General features: G+C 36.2%; 1 protein-coding gene and 1 pseudogene across 4 annotated transcripts; both read left to right on the top strand.

The window, feature by feature from the left end:
- Nucleotides 1-1,381: 1,381 nt before the first annotated feature.
- LOC132173920 (SPX domain-containing membrane protein At4g22990-like) lies at nt 1,382-16,265 on the top strand. 4 transcript variants are annotated; one of them, XR_015911747.1, is made up of 13 exons: nt 1,382-1,545; nt 3,491-3,549; nt 4,850-4,970; nt 5,724-6,035; nt 6,147-6,251; nt 6,414-6,871; nt 7,686-7,987; nt 8,318-8,502; nt 9,274-9,464; nt 9,627-9,760; nt 11,830-12,089; nt 12,219-12,264; nt 16,193-16,265. XR_015911747.1 is itself a non-coding variant. In XM_059585601.1 (12 exons), the coding sequence occupies exons 2-11, from the start codon at nt 3,497-3,499 to the stop codon at nt 12,066-12,068; spliced, it is 2,100 nt and encodes a 699-aa protein (XP_059441584.1). In that variant the 5' UTR covers nt 1,382-1,545; nt 3,491-3,496; the 3' UTR covers nt 12,069-12,089; nt 12,219-12,503. The 4 variants fall into 4 exon arrangements, 1 of the variants encoding a protein (XP_059441584.1); XR_015911748.1 differs by lacking the exon at nt 16,193-16,265 and adding an exon at nt 16,000-16,042 and having other exon boundaries at nt 8,324-8,502; XR_015911746.1 differs by lacking the exon at nt 16,193-16,265 and adding an exon at nt 16,000-16,042.
- Nucleotides 16,266-17,072: 807 nt separating this feature from the next.
- On the top strand, nt 17,073-19,040 carry LOC132173921 (uncharacterized; annotated as a pseudogene).
- The last annotated feature ends 1,824 nt before the right edge of the window (nt 19,041-20,864 follow it).

The following is a 20,864-nucleotide window of genomic DNA, read 5'->3' as shown; positions in this document are numbered from 1 at the left end:
ACAAAGTGTGTCAAAACAAACACCTAGCAAGAAAAAGGAAAAAAAACAAGCAGAAAGAAAAACAAACAAAAAAGAAAGACAGATCGAGGAAGAGAGGGGGGAAGGAATCGGGGAAGGGAGGATGGAAGGATTAGGGAAGAAAGGGGGGAACCAAACGGGGAGGAGGGGATCTCCCCCTCCCCTACTGTGCAGCGCCTCTTGTCATGATCCTTTTTCTAATTATTGAATAAGTCAACTCAATTAAAATTTAACCATAGCAAATTATTAGCAATTATGTAGGTGGGATAATGGTCGGTTGGTGTTCGAGTGTTAGGTTTTGGTTGTATCGATACATATGTATAAGATTATATAAGTTAATCATAATTTGATAATTTAATTAAACAGGTTAGACCAATCAACTATAATTTGTTAATTTTTTGTTGGGTTCGTATTGGTTTACAGGTCGTGTCAAAAAATGCCAACCCTTATGTCACATGTCGAATTCAAGTTGAATCAAGGCACTAACATAAGAATATAGAGGTCAACCATAATTTGATTCATTTAATTACATATGTAAATTTTCCAATTCTAATATACTAAATTTGAATTAAATTTATGTCATATTCAAATTGAAATTCTAATATAGTCAAATTCAAATTCAAATTTATGTCATTCCTATTCCAATAAAAGGAGAGAGAATCAGCAACTTCGCTCTCTTCGCTATGTGTCCGCTGCTTGCTGGTTGTTTTTTTTTTTTGAACAAGAGATTTCTTTTTTCTTGATCTGCCCTCATGAGCGAGGAGGAATAATTATGTGTGATGAGTTATTTCTTATGGCCTGGATAGTTCGGTGTGAGTGATTATCTCTCACGGGCAGTTTAAATAAATTTTGTTAGGAAATTTGGTTACTCATGTTTTAGATATAGTCTGCTTAGAGCATATATATTCTTTAACTGTATTTGTGGGTTAGCGGAAGATTGAAGCTATAGATAACACTTGATTGTAAGAATTTTTGTTTGAATCTATGACTTTCGAACCTCATAGCACGTGTCTATAATTTTGTAAAACTTTATGCTTTGTAATATAAGAGCTTTTTGCTCGGGTTCTTTAATCAATAATCAATGAAATCTTTAGATTTCCATTAAAAAAAAAAAAAAAAAAAAAATTCCTAAGAAAACCTCTCACTCATAATTGCAACATAAAGATAAATGATTCCTAAATAGATTTGGACGGCTCACAATTCTCACGCAGTCCAACCAAAGCGTAGTACGTTATCAGGGCCACTGGGTCTTTTGCTCAAATTGCCACAATCATTCTCCAAAATTCCAATTCCGTCCCCGCAAGACTCGATCACTACAAATACGATCCGTTTTCTCTGTGAACCAAAGAGCCGATTCCCTCCCTCCCTCCCTCCCTCTGTCTCTCAAGTTTTTTCCTACAATCACTTTTCTCTGAATCCAGAGTCCCTTTTTCCGTAAAAACACTTTTGTTGTTCGTTGGTGGTCATCTAAAAACTCCCCTTTTCGTGGGCAGACTCGTAAAACCGCGGTTTCCCAAACTCACGTTGGTAATGCATTTTTTGTGTTCGTTTTTTGCTAATTCACGTCTGTTTGGCAGCTTAGAAAAGTTAACGAATTTCAAAACCTGAATTTTCTTTGTTTTTCGAAGCCTCGTGTTTGGCAATGAGATTTGAGAAGAGAAAGGAGAAAAGAAATTGATTGATATGATATAAAGTAGATTGAAGTTTTGAATTTTTTGTGTAGAGAAAAGTGGAGAAAGTTGTTTGTTAAATACGAAGGAAATGAGGTGGACTTTTTTTTTTTTTTTTAAAGAAAAAAGTGAAGAAATGGTTACCAAGCAGGCCTTCAGTTCTGGTTGGAGCTAGTTTTCGGTTTTCTTTTCCAGAATTTTCTCGGAAACCAAACGGAGCATCATACGGAAGCTTCTAAAACTGTGTTGTCATGGCAGTTTGTTTGAAAAAATTATGAAATCTTCAATCTTTTGATTAATACTGATAGGCTTAATAGCTGTGCTGCTTGTGGTACTGGTGGTTGTATAAATCTTGAATAATCAAAGCAGTGAAGGTCTTGATTTTCTTGTTTTTTAAATGATTAATTTTTTTAATTTCTCTGTTTTAATATGATTGTAGTTTGTGAATATGTTTCGTGCGGACTTGGTCAAATTAGGCGTCTTATGAGATAATGCCATAATGGTGAACATGTTGATGATGTCAAACTAAGCGGACCGGTCAATGTGAATATTATTTGAAATTGCTGTTCTAATGATGGATGGTTTATTCTAAAGTATGTATTGGTGGCTTACACAAATCTTGTGAAACGCATAAGTTGACTGATAAGCGGACACGCACTTGAATAAGAACGGTTTTAAAAGATAAGTAGAATTATTCATGTGAAGAGAATGCTATCTTTTTCAGCTGGGTTTACTTTGACTCTTCGTCCTGATAGGTGTTGGGTATTCATATGATGCGGAAAAGTAATGGGTTTAGAGTGGGAGTCAGCATGTCAAGCATTGTGCATTTGTTTATGTGTAATTGAGCACGGCAGTAGTGCATATCTGGCTCTATGGGAAAGTGGAGTGGTAGTTGTTCAATCTTTCTGAAATGCTATGTTACATGATATTGAGGTACAGATGTCAGGGGTTTGGTGTATGTCTGGGTCTCCAATTTGTCTGATTTCCAATTATTAGGACATTGCGAGATTGTTTGTCTATAAAATCCACAAGTTTATTGTCTTCTGTTCCATGAGGTATCTAGATCATTCAGATTGAACAAGATGAATGGTTTTGTGCAATATGAATTATTTGTGTGATGTCAAAACAGTTTTAAGTTGGGGATTTTAGTAAACCAAGTAGGCATGCATATCTTTCTTTGTTAGGCATTCCTTTTAGGTACGTGCCTCAAAGTGTGGTAAGCATGCCACGCCCATGTCATGTTGTGTCTGGTAGATTCACTTCATTTTAAGGTCTCCATGTAAAATAGCATACATGTATGCATTAATTAATTTCACGTTTTTTTTTTTTTTTTTTTTTTTTTTTTTTTCAATATAAAAGATATTCTTTTATTGTTCCTAAAAAAAAAAAAACAGAATGTCTCCCTGTTTAACCTGTACAACAAGGAGACCACACTTTTCCCTACAGCACACTATGTTATTTAAATAAAGTCAGGTTTTGTGTATAACTGTCTCGCATTATATTTTATATGCTGTGACATGGTAAAAGGTCTAAATCAGCATTGAAGTTGGCATATATACTGATTACTGTTATTTCCTGTGGAGCTGGATTTAGGCTAGCAGAAACATGGTGGTTCTATGAGAAGCTTTGTGGAAAGATAATGCACAAAGTATAACTATTGTTGTTTTATTTTTCTCATTATCCTTTTATGCTGGAAAAGCTCCTGATGTCAAAGTTCACAGAGATGCAAATTTCTGCTGCATATGTTTCTGTGATCTTCTTGTTTTCTTTCTCACCTTAAGTTTTTGTAATTTTACTTGTAGTGAAAGATGGTTGCCTTCGGGAAAAAGTTGAAGGAAAGACAAATCCAAGAATGGCTAGGGTATGTTTGACATATGGTTATACATTCTATTTTGCACTGCTAAGAATTTAATCATTTTGATTGCTTCCTGAAAGTCTACTTGGAATATATATATTTTTTTGATAAGTTACTTGGAAAAGTGAGAAAAGAGAAAGAGAAAAAGCTTAAATATTTGCTGATTATTGGTTGGCAACAAGTGGTCAAGTGTTGTGTGTTTGTATTGCCATGGTTTCTTAGAGAAGTTATGCAATGGTATCAAGTGAGTTTTGATACATCATTATGGTATCTAATTATGTTTAACTCGTGGTGGTAATGTAGAGATAGGCCATCTTGTCTAATGGAACTTGTTACTCAAAGATTTGAGTTGTTCCCAGTCTGCTGCTGGCATATTAAATCTCATATATTTTTGTGGTTGGCATATAAGCCTACTGATACTAAAAAGAGAAAAAGAGCACGAATAGAACCGTTTCAACCAAGATGCAAACCCAAGGTCACACATAATGCATGTCCACAGCATGCCCATGGCCCATCTCCACTGACTAATGCTTGACAATTACTTAAATACTTTTTCCAAGTGAGCGCATATGTCTTTACTCATCTCTAATCTTTCTAAAGTTGATATATACAGCTGCTGAAACAATGTCTTGATACATGCATTCCCTCTGAAAGTGGCTGGTGGCAGCAATCTATCCCTTAATATTTAACCAGCCCCTGATCTAAACCTGAAGAACACATCTTTGTCTAACCCCTATTGCCTTACTCTATTTGTAATTTAGTGCACAAAAGTGATATATTTAAATTTTAGTAGCTGTCTACAAACACACGACACCTGCTGAAATGATGCACTTCAAAAGTAAAAGCTTGTTGGATTCCCATCCCTCTCAAACTTCTTATAATATTTGAAAAATAAAGCTTGTTTTGTTAATTTTGGTAGCTTCTAACTTGACTTCTCTAAAGATTATTATTAAACCTTTTGTTTAAAGGCAAACCAAATCACAGACTTTGCAGTGACATGAGATTATGTTTTCCCCAACTTAACGTTGGCAGACATAGAAACACATGCTAATATAAATTTCAGAGTTTCAAAACTGTTACTGAATATTACATTGCACAACCTTGCGTTAAACCTTGTAAGCCTCTGTGGTGGCTTGGGTGGCACGTTACACCCATGCTAACCGCAAGGCCTTGGCATGAGGGAGGCATGCTCTGGGCCAAATAGTTTCTGCAAGTTGGTGCTCAAAGTGGGCAGCAAATGGTGCTTCTTGCCTTTTTGTTGTGATTAGGTTCCTGTCTTAGATGCTGATAATTTGATTTCTTGCAGATATTACATTAACTATAAACTAATGAAGAAAAAAGTAAGACAATATGCTCATCAAATTGAAGTAGGGACACAAGATCGCCGGCAAGTACTCAAGGATTTCTCCAGAATGTTGGATAATCAGGTCAGTTATTTGCATGTCTTTCTTTCGGAAATATGCAAGATCTAAACAAGAAATAATGTATGTGTGTATTTGTGCTTTGCTCACGCGTGTTAAATTTCTTTTGTAATTATGCTCCACCTTGTCATTATGCTTATTTAAAAAATCCATCAATATTTGTTATTGTCAGTTTTTCTAATGGAATTAACTTCTTAAGATGGAACCATGTTACCTTTTCTAAAGTGACCATGGAAGATCTGTCAAATCTCTAATATAAGTGAGAAAACATGTGATGTCCCATAAGAAGATATGTCCGCATAGAATCAAACTTTAGAAATATTTTTTTGATGGTTGGGGTTAACAATAGTCTCTGTTAAACTTCTGATCCCTCATACTTTACCAACCCCAACTGTACTACAGTACTTCACCAATCTATGCAAGTTGTAATTCAAGTAAATACAATTAACATGTAACCCTATTGGAAATTTCTTATGTGATTTAGGCCTGTATGGGTAAACCACCTCAAATTTTTGTATCTTCTGTCTCTTTTTTTCTATCGATATTCTTCTGCATATTTTATTTTAATGTATGTTTTATTAGTCTCAAGGGGTACATCCAAGACATATTCAACCTATGTCAGTGTCATGGCTACTGCAGTAGTGTATGAATATGTGGTATATGCTATTATAAATGCATGAATGTGTGTGTATGTCCTTAATTGAATTGCTTGCCTAATATATGAAATGTGTATTACTTACTTTCTTGTAATTATTTCAGATTGAGAAGATTGTCCTTTTTCTGTTGGAACAACAAGGGCTACTTGCTAGCAGGATAGCTAAGCTTGATGAACAGCATGATGCCCTTCAGCCACAGCCCAATATATCCCAAATATATGAATTACGAGAAGCTTATAGAGCAGTTGGACAAGATCTTTTAAAGCTTCTCTTTTTTGTTGAGATAAATGCTGTTGGTCTGCGTAAGATACTAAAGAAGTTTGATAAACGCCTTGGTTATAGATTCACTAATGATTATGTCAAAACACGCGCAAATCATCCTTACTCCCAACTGCAGCAAGTGTTCAAGCATGTGGTATTGTGTTGATGTTGGAGACTTTCTTTTCCTATTTAACCATTTGAAAACTTCTAAAAACTATTGTCCCTAGATTTTTGGAACTTTACTGACAGATAATGGAACCTGCAGGGCATAGGGGCTGTTGTGGGAGCCATATCACGCAATCTTCATGAACTTCAGGACCGTCAAGGAAGCTACTTATCAATATATGATCATCCTTCTCTTCCTCTTCAGGTTTCTGTTGCATATACTCAAAGCAACCTACTCAAATTTTCATGGGTTTTTTCTGTGTGTTTTCTCACTCCCTGTTGCAAACACACACACATGTATTTGGCTGGGAGGCAGTCATAAAGCTGGTGAGTTACTATGGTATTTACTAGATAATTTAATCTGCAGGATCCTGTCGTCGATTCAATAAAAGCAGCAGTGGACAGGTTAACCCACTCAACAAATTTCCTCAACTTTTTGGCGCAACATGCACTCATTATGCAAGACGAGCTACCTGCTCCTCCTATTGAGGAACGGGTTGATGATAAGAAATACCATTTTATGTCTCTTCTCTTGAACTTGGCGAACACATTTCTTTATATGGTCAATACATATATTGTTGTCCCTACAGCAGATGACTACTCCATGAGCCTTGGAGCTGCAGCAACAGTTTGTGGCATTGTGATTGGGGCAATGGCTGTTGCACAGGTTTTTTCATCAGTGTATTTTAGTGCGTGGTCAAATAAATCATACTTCAAACCTCTTGTATTTAGCAGTATAGTTCTTTTCTTGGGAAACATCATGTACGCATTGGCTTATGATCTCAATTCAATAGCAGTTCTCCTAATCGGTCGTCTTTTCTGTGGGTAAGTAGTCTTATTCTTCTTCTTGTGTCACTGCTTGATAGGAATAACTTCATGCATGTGCTTTTGTGCATTTTTTTGAGACTGATCTTTATACGCTAGCATGAGGCATGCAAACATGCTGATTAGGAAATCTAAGCTTTTAAATTTTTTTTGCAGCTATGCTTAATAAAAATGTCTTGAAGTTTGTGTTCTGTGTTAACTTATATATCATACACACACAACCACACACAAAGAGACATGCATATATTTCTATCAGTTATTTTCAAATCAGATTGGTCATATATGCAGACACACATACACAGAGAGATGTGCACGTGTTTTGAGGAGAATTTTAACTGGTGTTAGGACTTCGAGCCTGTACAGAGCTTGTGTACCCAAATTATCGGCTTTACAACATAAAGGGATTGATTATTAAAACAAAGCATGACAGGATAGCTTTTCTAAATTAAGGGTGCAACTTGACATTGGTCAGATAGCAAGTAGAAAAATTTTCATTTCACCAAACTGTTTTGCTATGGTTGTAGATTTATGTTGCTATGAAAATACATGCAACAAGATTTGTTTCTTCTCTGTTATTGAGGCACACCATATTGCTAATTGTCTGGTCACAAGAAAGTTGAAACCATTTAGTGGTTATAGAAAAGACTCGAAGTTCATTTTTGTCATACTGGAGTGCAGTACCAGATCTTAAATTATTATTAGAAGACTCAAATTTAATCTCAAGCTAGAAATAGTGTAAGGTGGTAAGATTTAGAGATTCTATTATTTATACTTCGTTATATGTACTAACAAAGTCACACTTTACAAATTGCAGACTGGGTTCTGCCCGAGCTGTTAACCGGAGGTATATTAGTGACTGCGTGCCACTGAAATACCGCATGCAAGCATCAGCGGGTTTTGTTAGTGCCAGCGCTCTCGGAATGGCTTGTGGTCCTGCTATAGGTGGTTTTCTTCAAACTAATTTCAGGATCTACAAGCTTACGTTCAATGAAGAGACTTTGCCTGGCTGGATTATGGGTGTTGCCTGGCTTGTATACTTAATTTGGTTGTGTATCTCATTTAAAGAACCTTCTCGTGAGATTGAGGAGAATAGTATACGACAGGAATCTAATGCTGGTATGTTCATTTATATGGTGCTACTTTTTGGTTGAGATCTTGCACATATCCAATTCTGTCAATGTTAGATCATTCTTAAGCTGAATGGAAGCATCAACACTTTAATGTGACCGTAGCTATTCAAATACTTTTCTTTTAGAAATTATTTTGACATTGTAGAAACTTTAAAAATTAGTTAAATTCCAAAAGACACAATCAATCTGTAAATCGCTTGTTGATTTACTTGTTGATCATTTTTTTGAAGTGTAACAAAAACTGTCACTTTTAATAATAATGTTCTCTTAGAAATGTTTAGAAACATTTATTCTGATGGTGGACATTGGATGACAGAAGCAGTAGAGAATGATTCAGTTGAGAGCGGACCTAAACAACCATTGCTTATTAGTTCAGAAGACAGGCAACAAGATGAAGATGGTGAGCAAGAATGTGATGAAAGTGAAGAAGCTCGTGAGGATTCTCACCGAGCAGCTACTTCAATTAGATCAGCATATAGACTACTTACACCCTCTGTAAAGGTATTTAAATGACTCTGAACTTTATATGACTTTCTGAAAAATTGATAAAATAAGGTATACCTTTGATATTTCCATTTAAATGAAAAATAACTTTATAGTTACCATACAGACATGGTTTTGTTGGCTTTAAAAAAAAAAGGATAAATATTGTTCTTTTATCTTTCCCCCTTTTTTCTTAAAAAAAAGAAGGTTGAAATACATTTTTACTAGATTGCCAAAAAATATTTATGTCTATGGATTTATAAACTTGTTAATCAGCTGAGTGTCAATATTGCAACTTCACTTATTCTTTAGAATGCAGCTAGAATTCCAGTTGCGCGTGAAATATAATTAGAAGTTGGATATGTACTTCTGCTTCTATATTAGAATTTGGTGTGCTAATATGCTTTACTCAAACGCATAGTTTAGATGAATTATGCGATCAGATTTCACATTGTGCATTAGGAACTTTTGTTTTTAATTCAGCTCGGTGAAGTGGAACAGCACCAATGAATTTGCTTCTTGCATTTGACTTATTCAAGATAATAGAGAATTACTATTGAGCTGCTGTTGATTAAACAACTAAGATCCTCCCAATTATCTTCTGGTCACTGTCATGTATTTTATTACTCCAAGGCAGTAGACTGAGTTAAAATCATTGAGAATTTTTTTTTTTTTTTTTCTCTCTAAATCTTCTTCTCAATTGTATATTTTCTGCCATTTATCTTTGGTTGGAACTGAAACTCTACAAACTTCTGCACAATGTATAATTGAATCTCTATGGTTCTTCAGGTTCAGTTATTGATATATTTCATGCTCAAATACGCAATAGAGATTTTACTTTCAGAATCTAGTGTCATTACCACATACTACTTTCAGTGGTCCACGAGAACAGTGGCGATTTTTCTTTTTTGCGTTGGCCTCACAGTTCTTCCAGTAAACATTGTTGTTGGAAACTACATTAGCAATATGTTTGAAGACAGGTAATTAGTAACGTGCTTTTGATCTCTAGTTTCTGTAATGCATTCAGTATCATTAATTTCCCCTGCCTCCACACACACACGCAAAAGAAGTATCGGATCTAAAGTTCTAGATATGTTTCCCATAAACTGCTGTTGCGATAATTCTCATTATTCTGATTGCAGGCAAATCTTAATGGCATCCGAAATTATGGTTTGTATAGGCGTACTCCTGAGCTTCCATATATTTAGTCCATACACTGTGCCACAGTATGTCTGTTCAGGACTCATAATGTTTGTTTCTGCCGAAGTACTTGAAGGTGAGATATTGTTAAGTTCAATTACTTTGTTATTGATGGTAAGTGTCAAAATTCAGATTTGCATGAAATGAGGAGGAAAAAAAAACTGTTTGCAAGAGAGAGAAGAGACGTGGAAAAACAAGAATGAATTTCATTAATTCTTAAGACCTTTCTGATACCATATGAAGATTAGGGTTTGCACAAAAAGAGGCTTCAAATTTGGCCAAATCAGCTTTGGTTCCGGTAGGCGATGTGGATAATGTGGGTGATTTGGCTGGTGTCTTGGGTTGTGGTACGACCTCTTTGCCTTTGAAATATCTAGGTCTCCCTTTGGAGGCTTGCTTTAAGGCCAAGTCTGTTTGGGATGACATTATGGAAAAGATTAATCGCAAGTTGGCAAGTTGGAAAAGGATGTATCTTTCTAAGGGGGGTAGGGTCACTCTTATTAAGAGTACTCTCTCTAATCTTCCTACTTATTTTTTGTTTCTCTTCCCTTTACCTGTTTCTGTGGCCAAAGCGTATAGAGAAGCTTCAATGTGATTTTTTATGGGGTGGATTAAGTGAAGAGTTTAAGTATCATCTGGTTAGTTGGGACAAGGTTTGTTCCCCTATCTCTGAGGGTGGGTTGGGGATCAAGAACCTGAGAGTGTTCAATCGAGCTCTGTTAGGGGAGTGACTGTGGCGTTATGCACATGAGAGAGAGACCTGGTGGAGAATTGTCGTGGACGCCAAGTTTGGTTTTGAGTGGGGTGGTTGGCACTCTATTGATACATCTAGGTCGCATAGGGTGGGGCTTATGAGGTATATCAGTAAGGGGTGGCGGTTGTTTTCTAGCCACACCAGATTTGATCTAGGTGATGGGTCCAAAATCAAATTCTGGGATGATGTGTGGTGTGGAGCCTCGACACTCAAGGAAGTTTTTCCAGGCCTGTACAACATAGCTAGTGTGAAGGATATGTCTATTGCTGCTAACATGGATTTTACGAGTGGGTCCCTTCAATGGAATGTTAGTTTCATTTGGTTGATTCACGATTGGGAACTGGAAGTGCTAGCTTCGTTCTATACTTTGTTGTATTCCCATAGAATGAGAAGGGAAGGGGAGGACACAATTTGGAGGGTTCTGTCTAGTAAGGGGAAATTCGATGTTAGATCATTCTATAATATTCTTGCAATCAAAGAGGCTAGTCCTTTTCCTTGGAAGAGTATTTGGAGTACAAAGGCCCTTCGAAAGTGGCTTTCTTCATTTGGACGGCGGTGTTAGGAAAGATTATTACCATTGACAATCTTAGAAAGAGAAATCTTATTGTGATCAATAGATGTTGCTTGTGCAAATTGGATGGGGAGTCTATTGATCATCTTCTTCTTCACTATGAGATTGCCTGTTCTTTATGGCATGCTATTTTCAGTCGGTTTGGGTTGTCGTGGGTCATGCCTTGTAGTGTGGCAGGTTTGTTTGATTGTTGGTGGTTAGGAGGCCGTTCTCAGTGTGCTATTGTGTGTAAAATGGTTCCTCTCTGCCTTATGTGGTGCTTATGGTCAGAAAGGAATGCGAGATGCTTTGAGGACCTCTAAGAGACCCTTGGAGGAGCTCACGCGGCCCTCTTTTATACTCTTTTGACTTTGACAGCAACTTGGCTGGCCCCATTAGTTATTTTGATTTCCTTGTTCTTTTTTCTTTTTCTACTTAGGTGTTCCTCTTGTGTACTAGGGCTGCGCTCTTCTATGCTTTTTGATATATAATCATTACTTAGCAAACAAAAATATATATACACACACACGAGGGAAAAATTACAAAAAAACAAAAAGTCAGAAACACTGTTTTCCCTTTCAATACAATAATACATTTCTAACGATGACATGTATGAGAAGAGGAAAACTGCACATGCTAAATCACCAAATTCCAATTAAAATTAAATATTTGAAATAAATCAATGCAGTTTAGTACAAGCAGAGGAAGTGATCTTCTGAAGATGTTTTGTTTTTTGTTGGGCTAGGAGTATAATTCCTCTCTGTGAATATTTGAATTTGCTCGTGAGTTCTTTGAGATCCTGACCATATTATATTATGACTTTCCTCTATCCTTGATGCAGGTGTTAACTTGGCACTCCTCTCTCGGGTCATGTCGTCCCGGCTTTCCCGTGGAACCTATAATGGTGGACTACTATCAACAGAAGCGGGGACAATTGCACGAGTGATCGCAGATGGCACGATAACCTTGGCCGGATACTTGGGGAATAGTCGACTCTTGAATGCCACCCTGCTTCCTTCGCTCCTCATTTGCATATCCTCCATTATTGCCACCTGCTACACCTACAACTCTCTCTATTGATTCGTAACTTCTATCAATCAGGTATATCCAGGCAGCGCATTCCCAGTCCCCATTAATATGCTCAATTTCTTCATTATTTTGTCTCTCATGTATCATTGCTGTATATTGTAAGAAAACAAGCTCATTGATTTTCTTTTAATAAATCATTAGTCCTCAGCTATGGAGGTACCTAAAGTTGCAAGTGCGTGGAAACAAGGTTTGAATTATGAACCTTTACTTTAATACCATGTTAAATCATCAGTTATCCTAAAAACTTAAGGTGGGAAATAGTTGATTTAATTATTTGGTAATTTTATCTAAAAGGAAACTAAGGTTCACATTTGTACCAATTGTTGCTTTGCCTACATGCTGTTACATCTTGTTTATTTGGGTTGAATGTTTGATTCATATTACTTAAAATAAAAGAAGGCCAGGTCTTAGCTAGAAAACAAAATCAAGAAAAAGAGAGAATGATGTTTTATTATATCTTTGGCTTGACAAGTCAGCCAATTGAAGTCTTTATGATATTATGATATTTTAATTTCTTAATTTTAAATATATTTAATTAACAAAAATAGAAAATGATGGATTTGAAATTTCTATCAGTTTAAATCCTACTAGTCTATTTTTTTTTTTTTTCAAATTCTTCGTTCAAATACCACATGAAATAATTTTTACTAATTTAACATGAATGGTTATGTTCTCTGCCTTGTATTCATGCGGTAGACAAGAAAAAGTGTTTTCATTTGGAAACATTGATTTGGCATTTCAATGGATCTTGAATTGAGAATTGGAAAATCCAATGCCAATTTAGAAGTGGATAGACCGATGCCAAAATCCATTTTTTTGGATGCCTCGAGTAGATTTGGAATTGACATTGACTTGCAAGTTTAAATGGACCCAAAGCCATAAATTAAAGGGTTAAATACTTCGTACTCCCATAGGATTTCGTTGTTTTATTTTTTTTCTCCTAGGGTTTGATTTTTATCACAAGAGGTCTTTGTAGTTTTGATAATAGACCAAATTAGTCTTTTTGTCAGTTGACTTAACGTAAGTTCACGTGGACCAATCAAATGTTGACACGTGGCACCTACTTAATTTTTTTTTTTTTTAAAAAAATTTTACAAAAAAAAAAGAAAAAAAAATTGGGGGTGGCTCGGCCACCCGCTAGGCTCCATGGGGGTGGCTGAGCCACCCCCAGTACCCACTAGGGGTGGTTTCGGCCACCCCCATCCGGCCAGATGGGGGTGGCCATTTTTTTTAAAAAAAAAACAAATTTTAAGTAGATGCCACGTGTCAACATTTGATTGGTCCACGTGGACTTTCGTTAAGTCAACTAACAGTTAACTAACAGAATGACTAATTTGGTCTATTATCAAAACTACAAGGACCTCCTGTGATAAAAATCAAACCCTAGGAGGGAAAAAATAAAGTTACGAAACCCAGAGGGGGTATTTAGTATTTAGCCTTAAATCAAATTTCAAATAAAATGTAAAAGTGTGCCCTCATAACTTCAACTATTATAAAATTTTAAAGAGCGTTGTTAGGAGTACTACAATTTTATTACAAGTCTCTTTCAAATCGATGATATTTGTTTTTTCAAGTATGATAAAAAACATTATATCTTAGTTGTATCTAATTTTTTTTATTTAATTTACGGTTCGGGGAGGCTTAGTATTAGGATTAAAGGTCTGGGCTTTGAGTTGGGATTAAGGAGTATGGTTATTCTTTTAAGATTTTTAGGGTTCAGAGCTTTTAAAGGTTTTTAGGGTTTAGTGTCCTTTCAGGTTTTAGGAAATTTTAATTATGTGATAACCATAAAGTTGGATCAAAGTCGCCCATTTAAACATATAAGATTTTTAATAAAAATTACATCCCAACGCCAAAGGTATAACAATAATTGTAATTTTTCAAAATGATTTAAGATTATTTAGAATTCTTAAAATTTTTCAGTCGTTAATGGTTCTGTCTTCATTAACCTTTTGAATTTTAATGGATGCCTTACTTAAAAACAAAAAATAAAAATAGAACAGAAAAGAAGGGATAAAAAAAAAAAAAAAAAGAAAAAAATCTGACAACATACTATTTTTTTATTTAATTTTTAATGTTAGTATAGTCACAATTTTATTATTATTATTATTTGGCCCATCAAAAGTTCATTGGGCATATGTGGGTTATAGTGCATTACTAAAGGTGTAAAGATATGCGCAACTTAATTCATTGGGACATCTCCCATCTTCCCCCACCTTCCACCACCTTCCACCCTCCGTCTACCACAATTAATTTGTTACTAATCATGCAAAATCATGGCAATGTGGTCCATAAAGTGGCATCCAAAAAGGAATCAATGGCTCAAGAGGAGAGAATATGATCCCGAGTTAATAGTAATTCAGGTCTTGCTCTTTAAAGTTGTTGCCATCTTTCAGCTTACATTGAAGTTGCCAGTCTAATATCCCTCAATTGTGTTAGATTTCAATTATATATAGCCAATCAATGGTTTGAATGATCACTTTAATTGAATGATCAAGGGTAGTGATTCAGTGGCTTCAAGGTAATTTTTATGTGGTTGGGTAAATACTATGACATGAGTTCGACTCTCGCAATGAAAATTCTCAATGTAGCGCTTGTGGTCCCACCATCCTACATTTTTTGCTTAAAAAAAAAAAGAAAAAACAAAAGGTAATGGTCTATGGAAACCAAAAATAGGAACATGTTTGATAAGTTTTTATTTACCTTGTATTTCTAGTTATATGGGTTATCAGGGTGGAATACACTTTTGACCCTGGCCACCCCCCCAACCCCTAAGGGGTGGGCGTAAGCCACCCTATGGGTGGAAAGCGGGCCACCTCTCCACTCGAGGGGTGGTTGCGAGCCACCCCATTGGGGGTTTGGGGTGGCTCTTTCCACCCATGGGGTGGCCTTCGGGCCACCCCAAACCACCTGGGGGTGGCCGCAAGCCACCCCAGGGGTGGACAAACCACCCCTAGGGTGGCTTACGCCCACCCCTTAGAGGTTGGTGCCACCCCTGGCTACCCTCCAATTTTTTTTTTTTTTTTTTTTTTTTTTTTTTTTAATTTAATTTTTTAAAATTAAATTAATAAAAAATTAATATTTTAATCAGATAAAATGAGGAGTTTTGAGTGGACTAACGGTAGTTAACAAAAATTGACGGTAAGGAGTTTCTAATAGTTTCGAGTTACCCAGAGATTAAATTTCTAAAAAAAAAAACCTAGGGAGTTTTAAAAAAAAGCGAGTTGACTTAAGAAGTTTATATATATTTTCCCTAAATATATTTGGGAAAAGCTTCCGGATCTCTAGCATTTCTCTATAACTAATAGTATAAAAGAAGCCACGTTATTTAAATTATAGATTATCAATTTATCATGAGCCAACCAGAAGTTAAAATCTCAAGGAAACAGTTCACAAGCATTCTCAATCTTGAAAGATGTGTAATTCTAGATATGTAAGGTTATTAGCTCATAGATGAAAGAATTCAGTAAGAGATAAAGTTTTTTCTTTAAAAAATAAAATAAAATAAAATAGGTCAGAGAAAATTCTTTTAATTCAGTCTTTATCCTTAAAACACGTGATTATCACATGTATTTTCAAATATGTACGTGATAATTACATGCTCTATTTATCTTATTAAATATGCATGTAAAAATCACATGTTTTAAGAACAAATGTTAGAGTAATAGACTAGATTAAAAAAATTTCTCCATAACCAAATTTGAACGAAAACTTTGTTTTTCTATACCTATCTCAAGTTTTCTGTGAGAAAGATAGAGAAAGTGAAATTAAATTCAAACCGTTCAAAATTCTACAGCATATAATATATTTAATGACTTTTCAAATACACTCTAAATCCGATTTTATATTCTTTCTCCATATCATTCGAATATTCTTTCTTTTATTTCATTTTCAAACATATATTTTGTCTTTGATGAAACAGGGAATGAAAGAGACAGAGAAAGAGGGAAGAGAAATGAATAAAGAAAGAGAGAATCATAAAAATAATTATCCATTCATGTACATGTATAGTGCTTTCCTATGTTTAGATAATCATTACATAGAAACCCAAATTACATAAGCCATTAGGGATGCTTTGAGCCTAAGAGATTGAAAGAACAAACTGATATTTTCAGAAACTTCAAGGAGGGTTCTCATTTGCTGCTAACAAAAAGCTAAAATGCTTTCTAAAGGAAGACTCAGCAATGAGTCATGTTCCATCCATGATAAAGATTGACCTACTGGTGGGGGGCAAAGAGCATGTGGAGCTGAAAATGACTTGTCCCTGCAAAGTTTTTGAAAATATGGCCCCAATGAAGAGAGCATAGTGGTGAGAACAAGAAATTGTTCCAAGGAAGCTTCTGGCCAGATTCGATAGTGCTGGACACTACAAGAGAAGAGAGCCCCCTCTTTTGCCTTTTTCTGCTTGTTAATTTCCATTTTCACGTCTGCAGGATGATGTTACCAAAATAGCCTTTATCTCTTTGTGAAGCACCACAACCACTTCATTTCTCAAGTCAGATGTGGCCTTAATTATAACCTCATTATGAGGAAGAAAAAGAGCCCCATGACAAAGCATTGGTGGCTGAGGTCGCTTACTTTGGGTATCGGTAAACAACTTTTATCACAAATTTCTTACAAATTGACGTGATAGTACATGTAACACTTACCATGTCAACCAGTGAAATGCTGTGTCAGTCAACGGACAATGTAAGACATAAGACAGGAGCATTGAGAGTATCTACTCCTTTCACACAAGCCATAGGGTACAAGACAAAGGCGACCATTGTAATTCTTGGAAGCCAGGTTCAAACGAGTAGATGACTTGTCACGTTAAGCCCGATAAGACAACCTGTCTATATTCCACTATCAAGAAAACCATTTCTTTCCTCATTTCTGCAGCAACAAATTAACTCTCAGACAGAAAGAGCACATACGGGTAACCAATAAGAATTTAAAGGAGCCATCGTTGGAGCAAATAAAATAAGGGTGGAGAAGAAAAAGAGGGGAAAAAGAATGCACTCATCAAGCTTTCGAGAGGTCCGCTTTAATGGCTGCTGTCCAACTCCTATTCTTTCCCTTCTTGAGTCACAAAATCCCAGCATTCCCAGTTCTACTACCAACATCTCCGCAGCAAGGCACAACTTTGCAGTAGCCACAGCTTCTTCACTCAACCAAAACACCCGATTCACAAACCATGAGGCCCTCCCTTCTTTGGATGAATCATTTTATAACTTCACCAAAGCATACCCAAAATACCATCAGACTGATCAGGCTGATCGAATCCGAGCCCAAGAATATTCCCACATCACCCACAACAACCATGTCTGTCTCGATTACAATATTGGCCATGGTCTCTTCTCACATGCTCAGCATCAGCAGAAGAGTCACTCTCCAAAAGCTGTAGTTGCTTCTTCGTCATCGTCTCCTCCGTCGCTGCATTTCCCTGAGCCGACCTTCTTTGATATATCCTACAAGTCGGTGAACTTGGTATCCCAGATACAGTATGGTAACCAAGAATCGGAACTGGAGTCAAAGCTCCGAATAAGAATCATGGCCTTCATGAATATCTCTCCAGTTGATTACACCATGGTATTCACTGCTAATCAGTCATCTGCTTTGAAACTTCTGGCAGACTGTTATCCATTTCAGTCTAATCAAAATCTTCTTACGGTTTATGATTATGAGAGTGAAGCAGTGGAAATGATGACTCAAAGTTCCAAGAAAAAGGAGCACGAGTCATGTCAGCTGAGTTTTCATGGCCCAATCGGAGTCTCCAATCTGGAAAATTAAGAAAGATGATAGTGAGTAGAGGGAAGAAAACGAATAGGGGACTGTTCGTTTTTCCCCTTCAGTCAAGAGTGACTGGATCCTCCTATTCATATCAGTGGATGAGCATGGCACAGGGGAATGGATGGCATGTCTTGCTTGATGCATGTGCATTGGGGCCAAAGGATATGGACACCTTAGGCCTCTCTATTTTTAAGCCTGACTTCCTCACTTGCTCTTTTTACAAAGTTTTTGGGGAAAATCCATCTGGGTTTGGATGCTTGTTTGTCAAGAAATCCAGTGCTTCAATCTTAAAGGATTCAACCAATGCTACAAGCATAGGTATTGTGAGTCTGGTTCCATCATCAAGAACGTTCCAATTCCCTGAAGAGCAAGCAAATACTGATACGGAAATTGAACAAAAAGCAAAGTTCGAACTGTCGAAAGATGATTTAGATGTGCCTGTGCAGCACTCATTCTCCGGCCCATTATCTGTTGAGCAGAAAAGTGGTGAAACTTCTAAGTCACATGAAATTGAAGAAGTCCCTGTAATGCGAAAGGTAATTCTCTGAAGTCATTGAACTAAAGACACCCTTTGAATCTGCTCGATCCAAATACTCAGAAGGCAGTGTAAATTGGAGCTCAGAGATTGAATGCAGAGGCTTGGATCATGCAGATTCATTGGGCCTGATACTAATTAGTAGCAGAGCTAGATACTTGATCAATTGGTTAGTAAATGCATTGTTGAGTCTCCAACATCCACATACAGAAAATGGGCAGCCTCTGCTTCTGGTAAGAATCTATGGACCAAAGATTAAGTTTAATCGAGGACCTGCCGTGGCATTCAATGTGTTTGACTGGAAAGGAGAAAAGATTGACCCCACCCTTGTACAGAAGCTCGCTGACCGGAAAAATATATCATTAAGCCATGGGTTTTTGCATCACATCTGGTTCTCAGACAAGTATGAAGAAGAGAGGGAGAAAATATTAGAGACAACAAGAACTGAAGTTGAAGGAATTGTCTTAGGCAAGAAGAGAGATAAACATCATTTTCAGATACCAGTGGTCACAGCAGCACTAGGGTTCTTGACAAACTTCGAAGACACATACAGGCTTTGGGCATTTGTTTCCCAGTTCTTGGATGCTGACTTTGTGGAAAAAGAGAGATGGAGATACACAGCTCTTAATCAAAAGACAGTTGAAGTTTGAACTATAAACTTATTTATTCATTCTTTCACATTGTGAAGATCAATTATTTATTGTGTAGTGTTAGCATAAGGTCTCTTCAGTTTTGCGATTTTAGAACATAAATGAATTAAAAAAAATGCAGTAAAGCGTTTAGCCGTAAAATAATGGTTTGGCTTTTAAAATCGTAGTTTAACTTTCAAAATCGTGCATTTTTAAAAACGCACCTCCTTGCTTGCAATTGAAAACGTAGATTTTTTTTACATTTTCAAACCGGCACTTTTTAAAAATGCATTCCCAAACAAATACTTTCCGTGATTTTATTTAAAAAACACATTTTTACCTATTAAATCACAGGCCAAACAAACTCATAGTGTGATGTCTACCTTAATTTAGTCACACACAAGAGAGGACAGTGGCACCACCATATCTTTGTTTTCAACTGAAATAATTTAGATATAACTACACACAAGACAGCACTCTTAAAAATTTCAATCCAGAAGCTCTTAATTACACACAAAATTTAGATATCTTTGCATGTCTAGTTCTTAATTACAGTCAACCACTTACACTGCTAGTCCAGAAGCAGAGAACTTAATGCATGAAGCATTGATGAGGTTCAATTCGTTAAATCATCATGTGATAGGAAATAGTAAATTTAATTATTTAATTAATACTTTAGTACTCCACCTCAAATTGAGTGAGTTCAAACTCCTCAACAAATGAGACTCAACATATATAATGAAACTCAAGGGTCCTCATTGATGAGAAAGTCATTATTGCACTTCTCAATGAGGAAACTTATTCTACTGAGGATGAATCTAACCATTCAAAACCTACCGATTTCCTCACAAATTGGGATTTTCAGTGAAATCCGGACAGCCTAAGAGGGAAAAGTTGCAGAGTCCACCTGATATGGGCATCTATCCCAAACATAAGGCATGGCTATCCTTATTCCCCTATAACTCTCTCACAAAAACTTCCCTTTCCTGATTATCTTCACAATTTAACTAAATTCCTTATGCAACATCGACAGAAACAAGCTTGTTAGAATATATGAAAAATATATTATATTTTCCATATATTCCATAATTATGCTGATATTTAAATATTCTTTATTTATGGGTTGATTGTAATCATATATTGGGATTGTAATCAAATCAAGGGAATTTGATTACCAAACTTATATTTAGACATTACCCTATAAATAGGGATCTTTGTATTGTAGATAAAAAAAAGTTAATGAGCACAATGTAGCCCTTAGGAGTATTCCGAGTGGTGGACGTAGGTGTTTAACACCGAACTACCCGTAAATTCTTTGTGTTTATTTTCTATATTGCTTCCGCTTATATTCCCTCATATTTATTATTTCAACATGGTATCAAAGCAATATAGGCTAACGCCAATATTCGATCCAGTGGTCCTATGAATTTTATTTTTCTTTCCTTTCCATCTTCTGGTTTATTGTCTTGTTCATGATAGTCAATACTTTTGCAAATCTCATCACCATAGATCTTGCATTGTATTCAACCAAAAAAAAAAAAATCAGCCATTGCGTCTTTTGGCTTTCTGTTATTTGGCACATTTTTGTTATTTGGCGTGATTTGCCAAATCTGATGGCACCTTTGGTCCTCAAAGGCTTGGAAATCCCAAGTGCTGCCAAGATTTCCTTTCATCACCTTCATTGTGCATGAGTGGCCGAAGCAATCTAGAGATGTCCACTATATGTGTGCAGAAGAAGCAAATTGGGCCGTCTATGTCCTTGAGCCACCCATATGCTCCTTGTTTCAGCAACTCCATCCGTTTGAAGAACCAAACAAGCCACGAGCAAGGAAAGATTGACAACAAATTATT

The sequence above is a fragment of the Corylus avellana genome, chromosome 3, assembly GCF_965113065.1.
Source record: "Corylus avellana chromosome 3, dhCorAvel1.hap1.2, whole genome shotgun sequence".
NCBI lineage: Eukaryota > Viridiplantae > Streptophyta > Magnoliopsida > Fagales > Betulaceae > Corylus > Corylus avellana.
This window is presented reverse-complemented; position numbering and strand designations above follow the sequence as displayed.

Coding starts and splice junctions, on each gene's coding strand:
- LOC132173920 (XM_059585601.1), top strand. CDS start 3,497: ATGGTTGCCTTCGGGAAAAAGTTGAAGGAAAGACAAATCCAAGAATGG. Junction 3,550..4,849: donor CAAATCCAAGAATGGCTAGG/GTATGTTTGACA, acceptor GATTTCTTGCAG/ATATTACATTAACTATAAAC. Junction 6,036..6,146: donor AGCAAGTGTTCAAGCATGTG/GTATTGTGTTGA, acceptor TGGAACCTGCAG/GGCATAGGGGCTGTTGTGGG.